Genomic DNA, 17,260 nt, shown 5'->3' with positions numbered 1-17,260 from the left:
GGATTTGGGTGTGTGTGTTGGGGGGGGGGCAAGTGATGGTGTGTGGAGATGGAGTAAATTAATGCTGGTCAAGGGAGGGGGAATAGAGATTCAGTTTGGAATGTGCCTGTGGGGAGGAGGGATGAGAGATTATCTTGGGGGAGGATAAGAAATGAGGGTGTGTGTGGAGAGACAAAGCAAACTGTTGACTCCCCCATAGTATGGAAGCAGGCAATTTAGCCCATCAAGTCCACACCGAACCTATGAAGAATATTCTACCCAGAAAATCCCTGCCCATCCCCAAATCCTGTAATCCTGCATTTCCTAAGGTTAATCCACATGACCTGCACATTCCTGCACACTGTTGACAAACCACCTAACCTACACAACTTTGGACTGCGGAGGAAACTGGAGCACCTGGAGGAAACCCATGCAGACATGGAGAGAATGTGCAAACTCCACACGGTGGAATCGATTCTGACCCTTTGCTCTGTAAGGCAGCCATGCTAACAACTGAGTCACAATGCCACCCTTAGTGTTAATAGAGGGGAGATAGAGATTAGGATTGTATGTGTGGAAGGGCAAGGGGTAGGTCAGGAGTGGTACATAAAAGGGGTGGAGTAATTGGAGTAGACTGGGAGGTGATGGGAACCTACACAGAACCTTGTGTACTCTCCCTTCTGAGCTCATTGCATTCACTTCCTCCTTTAGTCTCAGTAGTTTTAAAGATAGATTTTATCTGTGTCTGTGGTTGAACTGTTCAAAGGTTGCAACATTTATGCTGAATTTAAAGCAAATTCCATTTCGTTAATGTTAATTATATTGCATTAAGAAAGAAGGTAGGATTCAAAACTGCTTGGGGTTTTCAGACTCTTCACTGAAGTATTGCAATGCCTTCATGTAATGTTACTTATATTTCATTATTTTAGATTTAGCAGCACTCTCTTAATTACTATGTGCAACAAACACAAGTTCTTGCAATGTTCAGTATCCACTTCAGGAATGGGTATTTGGTGCACATTTAAAGTACTTAAATTATTAGGTATGTAGGAAAGGGTAGCTCAAGGTAACTTGGGGATGTCTGTTTGCAGACATTGTAGTTGGGGATTTAAAACAACATTCGGTCTGGATGTAAGTGGACTCGCTGAACTGGAAGGTTTGTTTCGGACGTTTCGTCACCATACTAGGTAATGTCATCAGTGAGCCTCTAGTGAAGCTTCACTGGAGACTCACTGATGTTACCTAGTATGATGACGAAATATCATAGTCATAAAGATGTACAGCATGGAAACAGACCAGATATCCCAACCCAATCTAGTCTCACCTGCCAGCACCTGGCCCATATCCCTCCAAACCCTTCCTATTCATATACTCATCCAAAGGCCTCTTAAATGTTGCAATTGTACCAGCCTCCTCCACTTCCTCTGGCAGCTCATCCCATACACATACCACCCTCTGCATGAAAAAGAGACCCTTAGGTCTCTTTTATATCTTTCCCCTCTCACCCTAAACCTATGCCCTCTAGTTCTGGACTCCCTGACCCCAGGGAAAAGACTTTGTCTATTTACCCTATCCATGCCCCTCATAGTTTTGTAAACCTCTATAAGGTCACCTCTCAGCCTCTGACTCTCCAGGGAAAACAGCCCTCAGCCACTCCCTATAGCTCAAATCCTCCAACCCTGACAACATTCATGTAAATCTTTTCTGAACCCTTTCAAGTTTCACACCATATTTTCGATAGGAAGACAACCAAAATTGCACACAATATTCCAACAGTGGCCTAACCAATGTCCTGCGCAGTCTGAAAACAAACCTTCCAGCTCAGTGAGCCAAGTTACATCCAGAACCTCAACCTGAGCTACAAATCTTCTCAAAATTTGCTAATGTTCAGTCGGCTTCACTGTACTTGAAAAGGATAGCTGCCACTGCAAAGTTTAGAAGTGTTAGGTGAAAATGGTCAGTCCAATCTTGATTTGAGAATTGAGGGATGTTCCTCCATCCCCCTGCCCACTTCTCTCACTACCTCTCTCACTCTTTACTATGTCTCCCCCATTCACTCTTCCCAGATCCATTTCCTCCTGCCCACACCCCATTTCTTGCCTCTCTCCTCCCTGTTGGCCCTAATTTATCCCTCCATCCCCATCCAGCAGTGAGTGAAGGCTTCAGTTAGATTTGAGGGGCATGTTCACCCTTACCCACTTCACTGTGCTTTTGATTACCAATTGCCTATTTCCTTGACCCTTTTGGAATGGGAGGAAGCTACAAAAGTTGTTCAGATGCAGTTAATCCCAAGGTGACTTGATAAGGTAAATCTGAGAGGATTCTTCCTCTTATGGCAGAAGCTAGAAAGAGGGGTCACAGTTTAAAAATAATTCTTCCATTTAGGACAGTTGAGTAATTTCTTCTGAGAGTCTTTTATCTGTGGAATTCTTTACTCTGAGAGCAATGGAGGCTGTAATGTTGAATATTTCTCTGGCTGTATTGGATGAAGGTTATAGACAGGAAAGTAGAGTTGATTTCACAATCATGGTTCAGTCAAAGGATGGGCGTGGAGGTAGAGCTGAATGGCTGAATCATATGTATTTTCCTGAAGAAAATGGTTGAATCAACTATGGCTAATTGTCTCAGGCTGTTTGAGTGCCATGTATGTGGAGCATTGAGTTATCGCATTTTGTATGTATGTAAATGTTTTTTGAATGTGTGTTGATCTGTCTGCTTTCATCTTTAGGGTATGGATTTGAATTTACTCGAATTAATGGCTGTAAAATTTGAGGTTGTAAACATTGAGATTATTTTGAAAAGTTAATCCAGTTCCTGATGGCCTAAGCTTGAAGTACACCAGTTGCTTAAAAGCCTGTCATTAGATCTAAAGTTCTCAGAAATGTATGGTGCTTTAAGATGGTTTAGACATATTGATCAACGTGCCAGCTGCAGCTGACTTGCTGTCACTAAGAGCCCATAAGTGTGAGAAGTTAATTGTAGAGCTGCAGTTGTTGAGTCTGTTGTCAAATTGTAATACTGCATGCAAATAGAATTGCGGCTCCATGAATTGAAAGTTAACAAAGTGCTGTCTGTGTCTGGCATTCGATTTAGTTCAAATAAATGTTGGTAGCTATTTCTAGGCCTGTAACACTCAGATTCTAACCTGGGAACCCTGGAACCTGTCAAAGGTTGCTTATTAAATGCATTGTTAAAAGGTTGAAGTGATGCGCAGAGATTGGAACTGGAAAGGAAAATGTTCCATTTGTCTGTTCCTGGTGACCAAAGAAAAATGGATAATGTATACAGGTTGGGCAACATTTTGCAATTTTAGTTTCCTGCGTATGATGATCCATCGGTATCTCAACTTGCTACAAAATTATTTGAAGAGCATTCTTGCATGGTGTTTTTGAATTGGCCAGAGAGCATTCAAGTTTTGAAGCAACTGGATGTGAATGGGTAAAATCTTTTCATACTTTTGTGACCAGTTGCGTTTTATTGGAACTGTGTTGCTGTTGAGTTCTGGGAAACTGCTTGTAGGCTTGGCTCTGTCAATGATTAATCACCAAATGGACAGCCTGTGGTGAAAGTAAACCAACACTAAGTTTAGTGCCACTCCGTTTCCTGCAACGTAGCAGTCAAGATGAAACTAAATCCATGCTGTTCACAATAAAATGAGTCCAATAGGTACATTGCCAAACAGTGTTCATTATTGAATGTGAAGGCAGTGTTTGGAAAGTCCTTTGTTTCACGTGTCCACATGGTTCTTGACAACTCTTCAGTTCCTGTTGTTTTCAAAATGTACATTTGTCAGTTTGTTTTGCTTTCAGTCCTGCTTAACATTACTGGTTTTTTAATCAGGTGAAGGTTGCTTTGTTCCTTTGCACAGCATTGTTGTAGTAGTAGCGTTTAGGGTACAGCGAATTAACTACAGAAGTAGCTTCCTGTTTTCGGTTTAGCTGTCTCCGGATTGAGCAGCAATCTCCCTTCTCTCTCACCCTGTCTCCCCCGCCACATTTATTTCTGACCACATTGTTTTTTCCATTCAAATGAGAATTGTTCTTGGCTTACTGTTGCTTGTCGGTGTTTCACAATTTCTTGTGTCTAGTACACGTTTATAGTGGAATACTATTAGAACAGACAATAGTGCAGCACAAAAATGCCCTTCAATCCATCATGTCAGCACTGACCCTGATGTCATTCTAATCTTATCCATTCTGGCTGCACATGGTCTGTATCCCTCTATTCCTTCCCTGTATCTGTCTGTGAAAATTTGAGTCGACCTGTTCAGGGATGCTACAACATACCTTTGGAGCAAGTGGGACTTGAACCCAAGGTTCCTGGTCCAAAGGTAGGAGTGCTAACACTGTGCCACAAGAGCCCTCGTTAATTTTGTACTTGTTTGACTGTTAGGAGAGAGATTCATGTCCTTATAAATAATACCATCTGATGGCTGGCAAATATTAGTGCACTTTGATTTTTTTTCCCCCTTCCATTTAATGTAAAATTGAATCCTCCCAGTATCTTGTGTGACCCTTAGCATCTTATTTGTCCTTCAGCTGAGTTGCCAACCCTCTAACCTTCCCTATCAAGGTTGTCTAATTCCATGCCTTTAATATACATTCTAAAATGTTTATAAGTGTCCATGGTTTCTTCCAGTTTAGTGGCCCTCCAGAGAGAGATCTCCATCTAATCCTGAGTACTTGCACATTCTAGTTTAATCAGTTTAACAGTGGCCCTTTTGTCCTCCAATGAGTTTCCGTAAAACCAACCTGTTAGCACTGTTCAAATATTTGTGATTGGGTGTCAAATTTTGTATCATATTCCTGTGACAGACTATGTGAGGTTTAAGGTACTGTGAATATGCAGTTTGTTTCTTCATATTCTGCTCTTACTAATGTTATGATCTGGATGCCAAGTCATGCAGAGGTAACACTTAAATGCACTTCAACATTTACTGTAGGTCATGGATTTCCAAAGTTGGGATTGGACCCCAGGTGGGGTCACTGGTTCTGTGTAGATGGGAGAGTGCAGAAAACGGAGGTTTGTAGCCATGGTACGTGCAAAGCAGTGCCTGGGGGTCTGTAGTGTGGACTTTCAGTGCATTTTTTTGTGGGGCGTGTTCTGGCAGTCAAGTTACTTTTCAAGTGAAAACAGAATTAGATAAGTTAGCCAAGGTTTCCAACTGTGAAACCATATATTGGTATTTTGTTTTTACTGTCCTGAATTCTTTGATTGAACTACTTCTGATCACCACCTGAATGAGATTTGACCCAACATGGCTACATTATTTACCTTGTTAAAAATTTCTCAACACCAGGTTGTAGTCCAACAGATTTATTTGGAAGCACTAGCTTTCGGAGCGCTGCACCTTTAACCACCTAATGAAGGAGCAGAGCTCCGAAAGCCAGTGCTTCCAAATAAACCTGTTGGACTATAGCCTGGTGTTGAGGCTTTTAACTTTGTACACCCTAGTCCAACACTGGCATCTCCAAATCATTATTTACCTTGTCTTTATATGAAAATATTACAGTTTTGCCCTTCATTTTTTAAAATCGAACTGTTAGAAGTTGTAGAGGGGAGTCAGGAATTGGGAATCAGTTTCTAAAGCTGATGTTCCTGAGCTTTCTAGAAAGTTTGTTTCTCCTGCACCATGGTGCTGAATTAGCATTGATCCATTGAACCTTGAACTTTAAATCTTCACTTAAAAAAAGAAGAGAAATGCTTACTAGTGCATCAAGTTCATCACTTGGGTTAGGGGAGGAGTCGGAGCACCAGCTGATGTTATGTACTTCTACGGCAGAAAGTGGGAAAGGAGGCGATGATACACTTAACAGGTTAATTAAATGTTAAAATTACTATGGGAATGCTTTGTCATAATTTATTACGTGGAGGTGCCGGTGTTGGACTGGAATGGACAAGGTCAGAAGTCAGACGGTACCAGATTATAGCCCAACAGGTTTGTTTGACATCACAAGTTTTTGGAGCACTGCCCACAAAGGGAATTTCAAATAAACTATTGAATTATAACCTAGGGTTGTCTGACCTTGTCATAGTTCAGGTGACTGGTTGGGTTTTAATCATTCATTTGCATCCTTCCATCTCCATAATATTATTGCTTGATCATTTTGAAAAGTTTGTTTTGGAAAGCTTGTAACTAATATTTAATATAAATCTCAAAATTTCAGACTTCGTGAAATGGAGCACTGGAAGGAACTGTTAACTGTATAGAATTGGGTTTTTTTTTTGAAAGCTGGAAGGTAGTTGGGCCGATATAAACTGTTAAGGCACTGATGTTGTGTCTCTTTGACAGCTGCTATTGCTTTGCGCTGGTATTCACATGGCAAACAGGAAACTGATGAGGAGTTTGATGCTCGTTGGGTGACGTACTTCAACAAGCCTGACATTGATGCCTGGGAACTCAGAAAAGGTAAAAAGTAAATCATTCAATGAATGCATAATTAAATTCATAACCTTAAAGCAAGAATGTTTTGATTTCATAGGTCAGGTCTATCAAATTTTAATGAGCTCCTATCTCTGCAAGACTGATGGCTAAGTAATTGGAGGTATGCAGAACTTTCAGCATATCTCTTACCTACCACGCTGTTGTTTAACACAAACGTGGCTAATGCGCACACAGTGCAACAGAGTGAGAGAGATGTCTTGAATCCCCATGCTCATCTGCTATGCAAGTTTGTGATTGAGACGGTCTTTCTGATGTTCAGTATTAACAATGCAGAGTTGTCACATCTTTGTGTTTCCTAACTGTAGTAATGCTTAACTTGTAAGTTTGAAATTCAAAAAAAAGCTCCATTTATAATTTTTCCAGCCATGTTTGGGCCAATATGCCATTTGGCAAACATTAGGCAAAAATTGTTACTTGTCATTTTAGCACTACTTAATTGTTAAAGACCAGATTTGAATTGTTTCTTGTAAACAAAAATGAGGAAGGCACAGATTTAGTGATCACAGAATCCCTACGATGTGGAAGCCGGCTGTTCAGCCCATTGAGTCCATACTGATTCTCTGAACAGCATCCACCCAGACCCACTCGCCTGACCGTGTATCTCTGCAACCTGCATTTCCCATAGCAAATCCACCCAAGTCTGCACATCTTTGGAGTATGAGAGAAAACTAGAGCAGCCAAAGGGAACCTACAGATATGGGGAGAATGTGCAGACTCCACATAGACAGTTGCCTGAGGCTAGAATCAAACCTGGGTCTCTGGTGCTGTGAGGCAGCAGTGCTAATCACTAAACTAGTGCAAAAGTAGTAAATTTAATAAAAAGAAGAAACTTCTTAATTTAGTGAGTAGTTAGAATCTGGAATGCACTGGTGTGGGGACAGTTTCAATCAAGCCCCCTTCCTGATGAAGCGCTTTTGCCCGAAACATCAATTCTGCTGTTCCTTGGATACTGCCTGACCTGCTGTGCTTTTCCAGCACCACACTCTCGGCAGATTCAAACAAGGCAATAAGTGCAGCGTTATGGAGAAAAGGTTGGCGAATGATATGAAATTATGATATTCATTCTGAGCTGAATGGCCTTCTGCACTATGGTGTTTCCTTTCCCTTAGTTGCTACTGTGCTGTTTCTCATGGTTAAAAATATTTGCACAGATTCTATGCTTGAAGTTTGACATTGCTTTGAAAATCTACTGTTTTGTATAGCCTGTTCCAATAACTGTCTGTCAATTGACAGGAATGAACACCCTCATTGGATATGATCTTGTACCAGAACCTAAAATTCTCGATGCTGCTCTGAGAGCCTGCCGTAGGTTAAATGATCTAGCTAGTGCAATCCGCATCCTAGAAGCAGTGAAGGTCAGTGGAATTGAAACTCCTTTGTCCAACATTCTTGTCTGTTTTGTAAACTTGAAGACTGAAGGTAAAAGATGATGCAGTTTCAATTACTGGGTGAAAGCAGGCATGCGCTTGCCTTCTGGAATTGAAGCTTTCTGACTGTTAGCCATTTTGAAAGTGAAGCGATTGTTTTTCTGGTTCAGGTATGTATTATTAACAATTTATTAACATCTAGTTTTTACCATTTATGGCATGAGTGTGTTGTTGGCAAGATCAGCACTTTTTACCCATTTCTAATTATCTTTGAATTGAGTAGCTTACTAAACCATTGCAGAGGGCTGTGTTAAGCATCCGTCACATTGCTGTGGGTCTGGAGGTGAATATAGGTCAGACCTGGTGAAGATTGCAAAGTTCCTTCACTACAGGATGTAGTGAAGCAGATGAACTATTAGAAAATTTGCTCAGAGTTTTACTGACGCTGGCTTTCAATTCCAGATTTTATTATCTGAATTCAAATTCACCATCTGTGGTGGTAGGATTTGAATCCATTTCTTAAGCTTGGGCCTTAAGATTCATCATCTGATGACCCTACCACAACATACCAAATTTACATTGTCTAGCAAATTCCTAAACACACACAAGTGCTATATAAATGCAAGTTGTTACATTCCTGTGACCTCTTTTATTCTAAGTGCCCATTTATTTGCATGTACCATGCATATGCTGTTGAGTGCACCCCACTCCAAGATGGACTGTTCTGTTCTTCCCACTTGAGGATTTCTCAGGTTTTCACCTCTTGGCTCCTTAAAATCAGCTGTCATCATAAAACTATGATGGATCATCTTCTCTCTCTTTTCCCTCTTTCCTCCCTGAGCACACCCCCCCCCTCCAAAAAAAACTGATACGTAAGCCATGCTAGAGAAATAATTAGACATTCTGTAAATTGTATGAATGTTTGTTGAAGACCTGCTTGCTTCAATATAAAGCAAAGTTAGAACCCTAAGCCATTATGTAGGCTTCCTTATGAGGTGCCTAGTTCACAACACTATTGCCTAACGTCAAATAGCATGTAACATCACACCTTTTATATCTTTGCATTAAAGTTTCTCTCTCAAGGCTGAGAGTGAGAGATTTTCTTTCTTTTCTGATGTTTTGTATAGTAATTATAATTTATAACCTGAATCTACAGTCTGTAGTACTGAAGAAAGTGGCTCTAGAAATAGTGGAAGCATTGGTGTTCATCTTCCAAATTCTAGAGCAGTTCCTACAGATTGAAGGATGAACCAATGTAAGCTGTGTACTTAAAAGGGAGGTACAGAGAAAACTAGGAATTTTGACCGGTCAGCCTGATGTCAATAGTCAGGAAAATCCTAGAATCCACTATAATAGATTTGATGGTAGAGAACTTGGAAAACAGTGTCAAGATTGTACAGAGTCAACGTGGATTTGTAATTGAAAAATCGCACTTGACACATCTGTTGGAATTCTTTAAGGAGTTGAAGGGGGAGCCACTGGACGTGATTTGTTCGGACTTTCAGAAGGCCTTTGGCAAAGTCTGACAAGAGACTAGTGTGGAAAGTTAAAGTGCATGGGATTGGGGAAATGTATTGAGATGAATAGGAAACAGAATGGAGATAAATGTTTGTTTTTAATGGCAGGCAGAGACGAGTAGGGTACCACATGGATCAGTGCTCGGACCCTAACTGTTCAAAATATACTCTCATGTTGGCCTTCACAGCAAGCGGATTTGAGTGCAGGAGCAGGGATATCTTGTTGCAGTTGTACAGGACCACAGTGACATTGTAAGACCATAAGACATAGGAGCAGAAATTAGGCTATTCAGCCCATCGACATTAATTTAGGATATCTGGTTGGTATGGATAAGTTGGACCAAAGTGTCTGTTTCCATGCTGTATATCTCCATGAATCTGAGTCTGCTCCGCCATTCAATCATGGCTTATAGGTTTCTCAACCCCATTCACCTGCTTTTTCCCCATAAGCCTTGATCCCCTTGATACTCAAGAACCCATCTATCTATGTCTTAAATATGCTCAATGACCTGGCCTCCACAACCTCTGTGGCAGTGAATTCTGTAGATTCACCATGCTCTGGTTGAAGAAGTTTCTCCTCCTCTCTATTCTAAAAGGTCTTCCCTTTACTCGAAGGCTGTGCCCTTTGGTCCTACTCTCTCCTAGCAGTGGCAACATCTTACCAGCATCTACTGTCCAGGCCATTCAGTATTCTGTATGTTTCAATTAGATCCCCCTTGTCCTCCTGAACTCCAGTCAATAGAGATTCAGAGTCCTCAAACATTCCTCAATGTTAAGCTTTTCATTCCTGCGACCATTCTTGTGAACCTCCTCTGAACACACTCCAAGGCCAGAACATCCTTCATGAGGTATGGGGCCCAAAACTATGCATAATACTTCAAATGTGGTCTGACCAGAGCGTTGGAGAGCCTCAGAATTACATCTTTGCTTTTATATTCAAGCCCTCTCAAGATAAAGCCATCATTGCATTTGTCGTTCTAACTGTTAACTCAACCTGCAAGTTTACCTTGAGAATCCTGGACTGGAACTCCCAAGTGTCTCTGCACTTCAGAATTTTCTCCCCATTTAGAAAATAGTCCATTGCTCTATTTTTCCTACTATGGTGCATGACCTCACACTTTCCCATATTGTATTCCATCTGCCACTTACTTGCCAATTCTCCTAACCTGTCTAAAACCTTCTGCAGCTTCCCTGCTGCCTCAGTGCTACTTGTCCCTCTAAGGATCTTTGTATCGTTGGCAACATTAGTCAGAATGCCCTCAGTGCCTTCATCTAGATTATTAATATTTAAAGTGAATAGTTGTCCTAACACAGCCTTGCGGCACACCACTTGTCACCAGCTGCCATTCTGGGAAGGACCCTCCTATCCCTACTCTGTGCTTTCTGCCAGACAGCCAACCTTCTATCCATGCTAAAACCTTGCCTCCAACACCATGGGCCCTTATCTTACTCAGTAGTCTCCTGTAAGGCCTCCTTGATGTCCAAGTAGATGACATCCGTTGGCTATCCTTGGTCTAACCTGCTCTTTACTTCCTCAAAGAATTCAAGCAGATTCGTCATGCATGTCCTCCCCTTGATGAAACCATGCTGACTTAACCCTATTTCTAAGTAATCAGAAATCGCATCCGTCACAATGGATTCCAGGATCTATCTTATGACAGAGGTTGGGATAATCGGTCTGTAATTTTCTGTCTTACGCCTTACTCCCTGTTTAAAAGGGTGTCATCTTAGCGATTTTCCAGTCTTGAGACTCTTGTGATTCTAGCGATTCCTGAAAGATTGCCACTAATGCCTCCAATATCTCTTCAGCTATCTCACTTAGATGTGGGATGTAGTCCATCTGGTCCAGATTATTTATCCACCTTCAGGCCATTCTGTTTTTCTAGCACTTTTTCTTTGGTGATGACCACTGTACTCCTTTGTGCCCCTTTACACTTTCGCATCGTTGGGATATTGCACTGTGATTATTCAGGTCCTCAGCCATTTCATTGTATCTCTCCAGCATCACTTTCCAGTGGCCATTTTTGCCTCCATGTGCTGCTTGACTTCCTTTATCCGAGGAAGGATGTTCTTGCTGTAGAAGGACTGCAGCAAAAGTTTGCCAGACTGATTCCTGGGATGATGGGACTGATGGATGAGGAAAGGTTGAGTTGATTAGAATTACATCTGTGAGCTCAAAAGAATGAGGGGGGGATTACATAGAAACCTATAAAGTTTGATGAGATGTAAGGGGTTGAATCCAGAATCAATATTCCCAATAGTTGGGGATGTGCAAAATCATGGATCACAACCGAAGGATGCAGGGTAAACCAGTGAGGACAGAGATGAGAAGCTTCTGAACTCGAGTGGTGAACCTCTGGAATTCACTACCACAAAGCAGTCAAGGCCAAAACATTGTACGATTTCAAGAAGGTATTGGAAGACACTTGAGGCTAAAGAGATCAAGGGGTATATGGGAAACTTGGGGATGGACTATTGAATTGGATGACTGGCACGACCATAATGTCAGAGCAGGTTTGCAGGGCTAAGCAGCTTACTACTGCTCATTTTCTGTTATGTCATGCTCCCAGCTTTGCCCATTCTCGCCTGTTTCCCAACAGTGACCCTCTCCATCTCACTGCAATTGCCCACGTGTTTTCTCTCATTCATTATTACTCTCTTGCTGGGTTTCTTCTGTTTTTCCACACAACAACCTGCCACCCTCCCCAGCACATTTACCCCCGTCACCTTCATCCATCCAGCGCTACCCCACGCTGCCACTTGCTGTGACATCCCAGAACAAAAGTTCTGGCCCAGTTTAACCATGACCTAATTGAAGGGCAGAACAGACTTGAGGGGCTAAATCTGTTTCTGTGGTTCTATGTAACCAACTTGCACTAACTTCAGTCAAGTTGTAGCACACAATGATCCCAATCTATGCTGAAATGTTTCCTGTTACTTGAACTTCGATATGGAAAAGAACCTGATCATTAACATGAGTCAATGCTGTATATTATTGTTTCCAAGTATGCACTATGGAGCTCCACTACTAAGGTCCCACTAAAATGTTAACAATACTGTGTGCAACTAATGCAGTTTGAGTTGAATCACTGTAGCTTAGTGTGAGATGAAATGTAATTTATTTCCTTTTCAGAGTTTCAATTTTAAACTAATGGGTGTTGTCCTTTCTCTGTGAAGAGATTTCATAATTAAGTATTTTCAGCGACACTTTTGAACCAGTATGCGTGTCAGTGCAGATGACTCGCCTTGGCATATTAATGGAAGCTTGTTAGTATTGTGGTGTTTTATGACAGAGGGGAAAAAAAATTAATTTAGCAAAAGATAGGATGGACAGATTTTTAAAAATGAGTTAAAAGCTTCTGAATTCACTTCAAAGGAGACATGAATGAAGTCTGATATAAAACTTTCCCAAAAGAAAGGAGTTTGTTCACTTAAGTGAATAGGTTAACTCTGTTTAATGATTTATTTTGAAACCCTCCAGGCAATTGTGTTTAATGAGAAATTTACATTGGATTCAAAGTTGAGAAAGTCTAATATCTCAGTTGACAGTCAAAAGAAAATCTTCGCAGCTGGACTGAAACTTGAAAGAAGCTTTGTTGTCTTATAGATTTAATATGGAAGGGAAATTTCTCTGGATTTTGATTAACCTAGAAAGTGGCTGGCAAGAAGTGGCTGGGATTGTTTTGCCATTGTTTTGAAATCTTCGAAACTGTCAGAGGGAGTTTGCTATTTTCTCCAGCACTTTGTTTTTCGTTCACATCTTGGCACCTGCAGTTCTTTGTTTTCTATCAGATGTAAATAGCTTATTTTACTTTATTATGCTTTACCCTGGCATAATAAGCTCTTTTATTATTATAACCAAGTCTGAAGTCTGGCTTATATTTCAATAGAAGGCAGTCATTTTTAAAAGTTAAGGTATGATCTATCAAACCAGATTTCATTTTGGGATCAGATTTTCAACTGAGAATCAGCTGTGGTCATAATGAGTAACCCTGTTATGTTGTATGTTACATGAATACAAAGAATATTACTACCTGAAGAAATGGAGAGAGAGAGACTAATTCACTGAGTCACATCCAAAAATAGTCTTTATTTCAAAAGGCGAATATTGCTCCTGTCACGTCACTCCCAGTTAAACATCAACTGAGATTGAGGTTGAGAAATTGCCATCCTTGCCTGACCTACCTGTGTGACTCCAGTCCTGTGCAGTGTGGTATATCTTTGTCACCAGACCAATGAGAGATAAATCATAAATACACTGGTGCCACAACAGCCACATGTCAAAAACGAATTAGTAAGTAATGAATGTCTACATTTATTTTAACAAGGAGCATCCAAAAAATCTCTGAGAGACCGACGTTCTCTGTGCACTGCCACTGAAAATCAACTTGGTCACGTATTCGTTCATTGTGTTCACGTAATAGCAGCAATTTTAAAGTATGCAGCAAGATGCGTATAAATGCTGTAATTTCAGTGCTGCTTCTATAACTTGTAGAATACTATTGCTTGAACAGCTTATGTTTTTAATAATGGTTATGTACAATTCCATTGCCTATCAATTTCATTCCTGAAAGGGTATTCAATAAGACATCAGGAGCGTTGGTGACATTATGCTGGGCCAAATGGCTTCTTTCTATGTTGTAATAATACCAGATAATCTGACATTAATGCAGTAGAGAAAGGATAATATTTCAACTGCAGACCTGTTTAAAATATTTTCTTTCCTCTAAGACCATAACTACAGCATCTCATGGGTTCTACAAGATATTGCTCATTGTATATCCTATATTTAGCTAGAAATGGGTGGTTCGAAATGCTCTGTGTTAATGCCATCTTATTAGAAACAAAAATTAGGTTTTGTATGTTAAATAAGGTCATTACAAATCTTTTGAATTTATCTTGCTGATTTTGGGAGGGTGGCTTTTAGTCAGGATAATTTTAGAGCAAGTTCTCCTATCTGCATTTAAACCATTGAATTGTTGGTGTGATTAAGTGGATGCACTGGTCTGTTGTCATGTCACCAAGAGCTCATTTTAACAGTTTTTCTAACAAAATGCATCATGCAGCTGTCTGTAAATGTGACTCCTTGCACTTTTCAGGACAAAGCTGGTCCTCACAAAGATATCTATCCTTACGTTATTCAAGAACTCAGGCCCACATTGACTGAACTGGGTATTCCAACCCCAGAGGAGATTGGTTTAAACAAGTTATAACGTTCTACCTGGTGAGTTTACAACAGAATCTTTAAGACCAATTTTAGAGTTAGTTCACAAATTATGATATGATTTGTAAAGTACACGTATTTGTAGCAACCATGCAAACAGACTCTGGTTGTCTTGTGTAAGATTTAGAGAAAGTGAAATATAAATGTCAATGCGCATTAGGTGTGGAATTGTCACTTCATTCATTTTGAAGCAAAAGGCTTATTCAAGTTTTTTTAATTCTAAGTTTTTTCCGATGCTGTTGAACAGCTCTTTCTCAGTTCTGTTAACATTGGCATTTCGGATGCTGTACTTGCCCAGTTATGGTTCAGTTGGACTGGCTCTGTCAACGAGTTTGAAATTTCACTGTCAAGATTAGAGCAGTGCTGGAAGAGCACAGCAGGTCAGACAGCATCCGAGGAGCAGGAAAATCGACATTTCGGGCAAAAGCCCTTCCCCAGGAATGATTCCTGATGAAGGGCTTTTGCCTGAAATGTCGATTTTCCTGCTCCTTGGATGCTGCCTGACCTGCTGTGCTTTTCCAGCACTACTCTAATCTTCAGCATCTGCAGTACCCACTTTCGCCTAATTGAAATTTCACTGTACAACTTAATGAAGTGCTTGTCTTTCCAATAATCTGCAGAAAAAGGCTAACATGAACTAATTTTTTTCCAGTTATACATTGAAATTCCTGTCATCTTAAGCGAGAAAGAAAGGAGTCCACTAGTTTCTTACATTTTTTTTTGGAAAAGACTGCACATTGTTGCTTTGACTCGTTGTTCTGACCCTGTAACGCACAGCTTTCGTGATGGTGTCTTACCAAACTACTTCTCAGCCTAATACTTCTACGGAGTTGTGACAATTGAAAACATTCTATGTTGAGGTGTGCAACCTCTCAAAAGAAAACATTGTTCCTGCTTTGCAGTTAGCTCCACAAAAGAAATTAATTGGAGGTTTCTCTATCAAATTCCAAAAGCAAGCACACCATATAACTGAATTTCGTAACACTTCTCTTGCACCAGTGGAGAATATCACTTGCAAATGAAACAAAGTACATTGCCTGTACCTGCACTTCTTCCTTCACAAATGTTACAAAAGTATAAAAGTGTCAAATCATTCTTAAAATTCAGATAGTTGCGATGCAAGCATCTTTCTATCAAATAACTTTCCATAGTTTCAGATACAGCAGCCTGCTCTTATGGATGGCATTTCAAGAATTTAGCACCCGTTTTGAGATAATGTACCTATTTCTTCATGTTGCTGATACATCTCCGAGAAAGGCAACCTTTTGTGTCTAAGCTACTCGGAAAGTATTTGCCCAGCAGTCAATCCTTGGCCAAAGTGTGAACAAATAAATATACTTGAATTTAAGATCGTGCTTTTGCATTCCATTTGACTTTAAGATTTCAAAAGATTCTGCAAGATCTCCAACTTTGCTTTGAATGGATCCTTTGTCAGTGTTTCTGATTATTTGAATCTGTTCAGTTTTATCTTTAGAAAAAAAAAGAGCTTGAGTGAATTCAATCTCAGTTGGAAATAGCAAGAATGTTCAATTTTAAAAGGCCTTACTTTCACCACATTCACCAGGAAAAGTGATTTATATGTTCTGATAAAGCCACGAGATAAGCTCTAGGGTTTTTCTCTCTGATAACTAATGCATTTAATATTGAGTATCTGTTCAGGGAGATGTTATGTATAAGTACAGAGGGTGAGCTGCACAAACCCAAAGTCCACCCGTTTTCTTTTGACCCCTGCTGCTACATTCTGCAATGCTAGTACTCGAATTAATGTTGAAGCTTAACCAGTCAGGAAAGTTGTGGACATGTTCTCCATTCTGTATTTTCAGCTGGCATAAAGCTCAATTGCTAAAATACCTGCTAAATCTCTTGAGTCACTGCTCAAAAACTGCCCCAGTCAAGCTTGGTTGGCCAACAATGCTAGAGTCATTTAAGTTGATGTCAAACTGTCTGATACCATGCTAATGAAGTATCTTGGGATATTTTACCATATACTAGAGCACTATTTAAAAATGTCAATTGTAAATGGGAATAGTACAAATTCTGACTTGACTTCTCATCTGCCTGTTAAGATGACAGTGATTTGCATTTTGAGTTGACCTGTATTCGGTTTTAACAGCTGACAGAATTTCTGGAATGAATCTAATCTTGTGTAATGTTTTTCTTCCAGATGGTTTTCAGACCTTCGTCCATTGTGATTGTACATGATGCAAGATGCAACCTAAAATATTACTTTATTGAGCGTTTAAAGTTTGTTCTGTCACATGCATTATGCCTACCTGTGAACTTAATTCAATAAAGAATGGGATTAAACATTTAGTGCTCACCAGTTATTAAGCAGATGTGTTAAATGTAATTGTTCCAAGTTCACCTTTGGACTACCGGCAGTACCAGGTAATTCCAGTCTCAAGTACCAGCCTTTTGAAGTTTACAGTGTTCATGCCAATACAGATGCTGATTACAGTGATGTTCATGTCAGGTGTGGCTTTACTGAAATTAGACATTGTTGCTGAAAGGCCATTCGTTCAGTAAATATTGGACTTGATTCTACAGAAAACTGGATTTTTTTTCTAGCCGTTCATGTGTGGCTAAATTCCAATTTTGCATGTATTTGTGCCCAAGGTTTAGATTGAGACTGTGGTGACCTAAATAACTGCTGCTTCCTTTCCCAAAGCCTTAGTTGCAACTGGTGATTTGCTTTGAATCCTTACCAAGCTTCATGAAATTTGATATT

The 17,260-nt window shown here is 40.2% G+C and overlaps 1 protein-coding gene across 1 annotated transcript in view; it reads left to right on the top strand.

The window, feature by feature from the left end:
• Positions 1 to 16,839, top strand: part of LOC122542479 (cytochrome c oxidase subunit 5A, mitochondrial-like) — a 17,534-nt gene extending 695 nt beyond the window's left edge. The window contains exons 2-5 of the mRNA XM_043680234.1: positions 6,272 to 6,388; positions 7,658 to 7,779; positions 14,408 to 14,532; positions 16,697 to 16,839. Of these exons, the coding sequence (XP_043536169.1) occupies positions 6,272 to 6,388; positions 7,658 to 7,779; positions 14,408 to 14,521 (353 nt within the window). The 3' untranslated portion in view covers positions 14,522 to 14,532; positions 16,697 to 16,839. The remainder of the gene's footprint in view (positions 1 to 6,271; positions 6,389 to 7,657; positions 7,780 to 14,407; positions 14,533 to 16,696) is intronic.
• The last annotated feature ends 421 nt before the right edge of the window (positions 16,840 to 17,260 follow it).

The sequence above is a fragment of the Chiloscyllium plagiosum genome, chromosome 40 (assembly GCF_004010195.1).
Source record: "Chiloscyllium plagiosum isolate BGI_BamShark_2017 chromosome 40, ASM401019v2, whole genome shotgun sequence".
NCBI classification, from domain to species: Eukaryota; Metazoa; Chordata; class Chondrichthyes; order Orectolobiformes; family Hemiscylliidae; genus Chiloscyllium; species Chiloscyllium plagiosum.
This window is presented reverse-complemented; position numbering and strand designations above follow the sequence as displayed.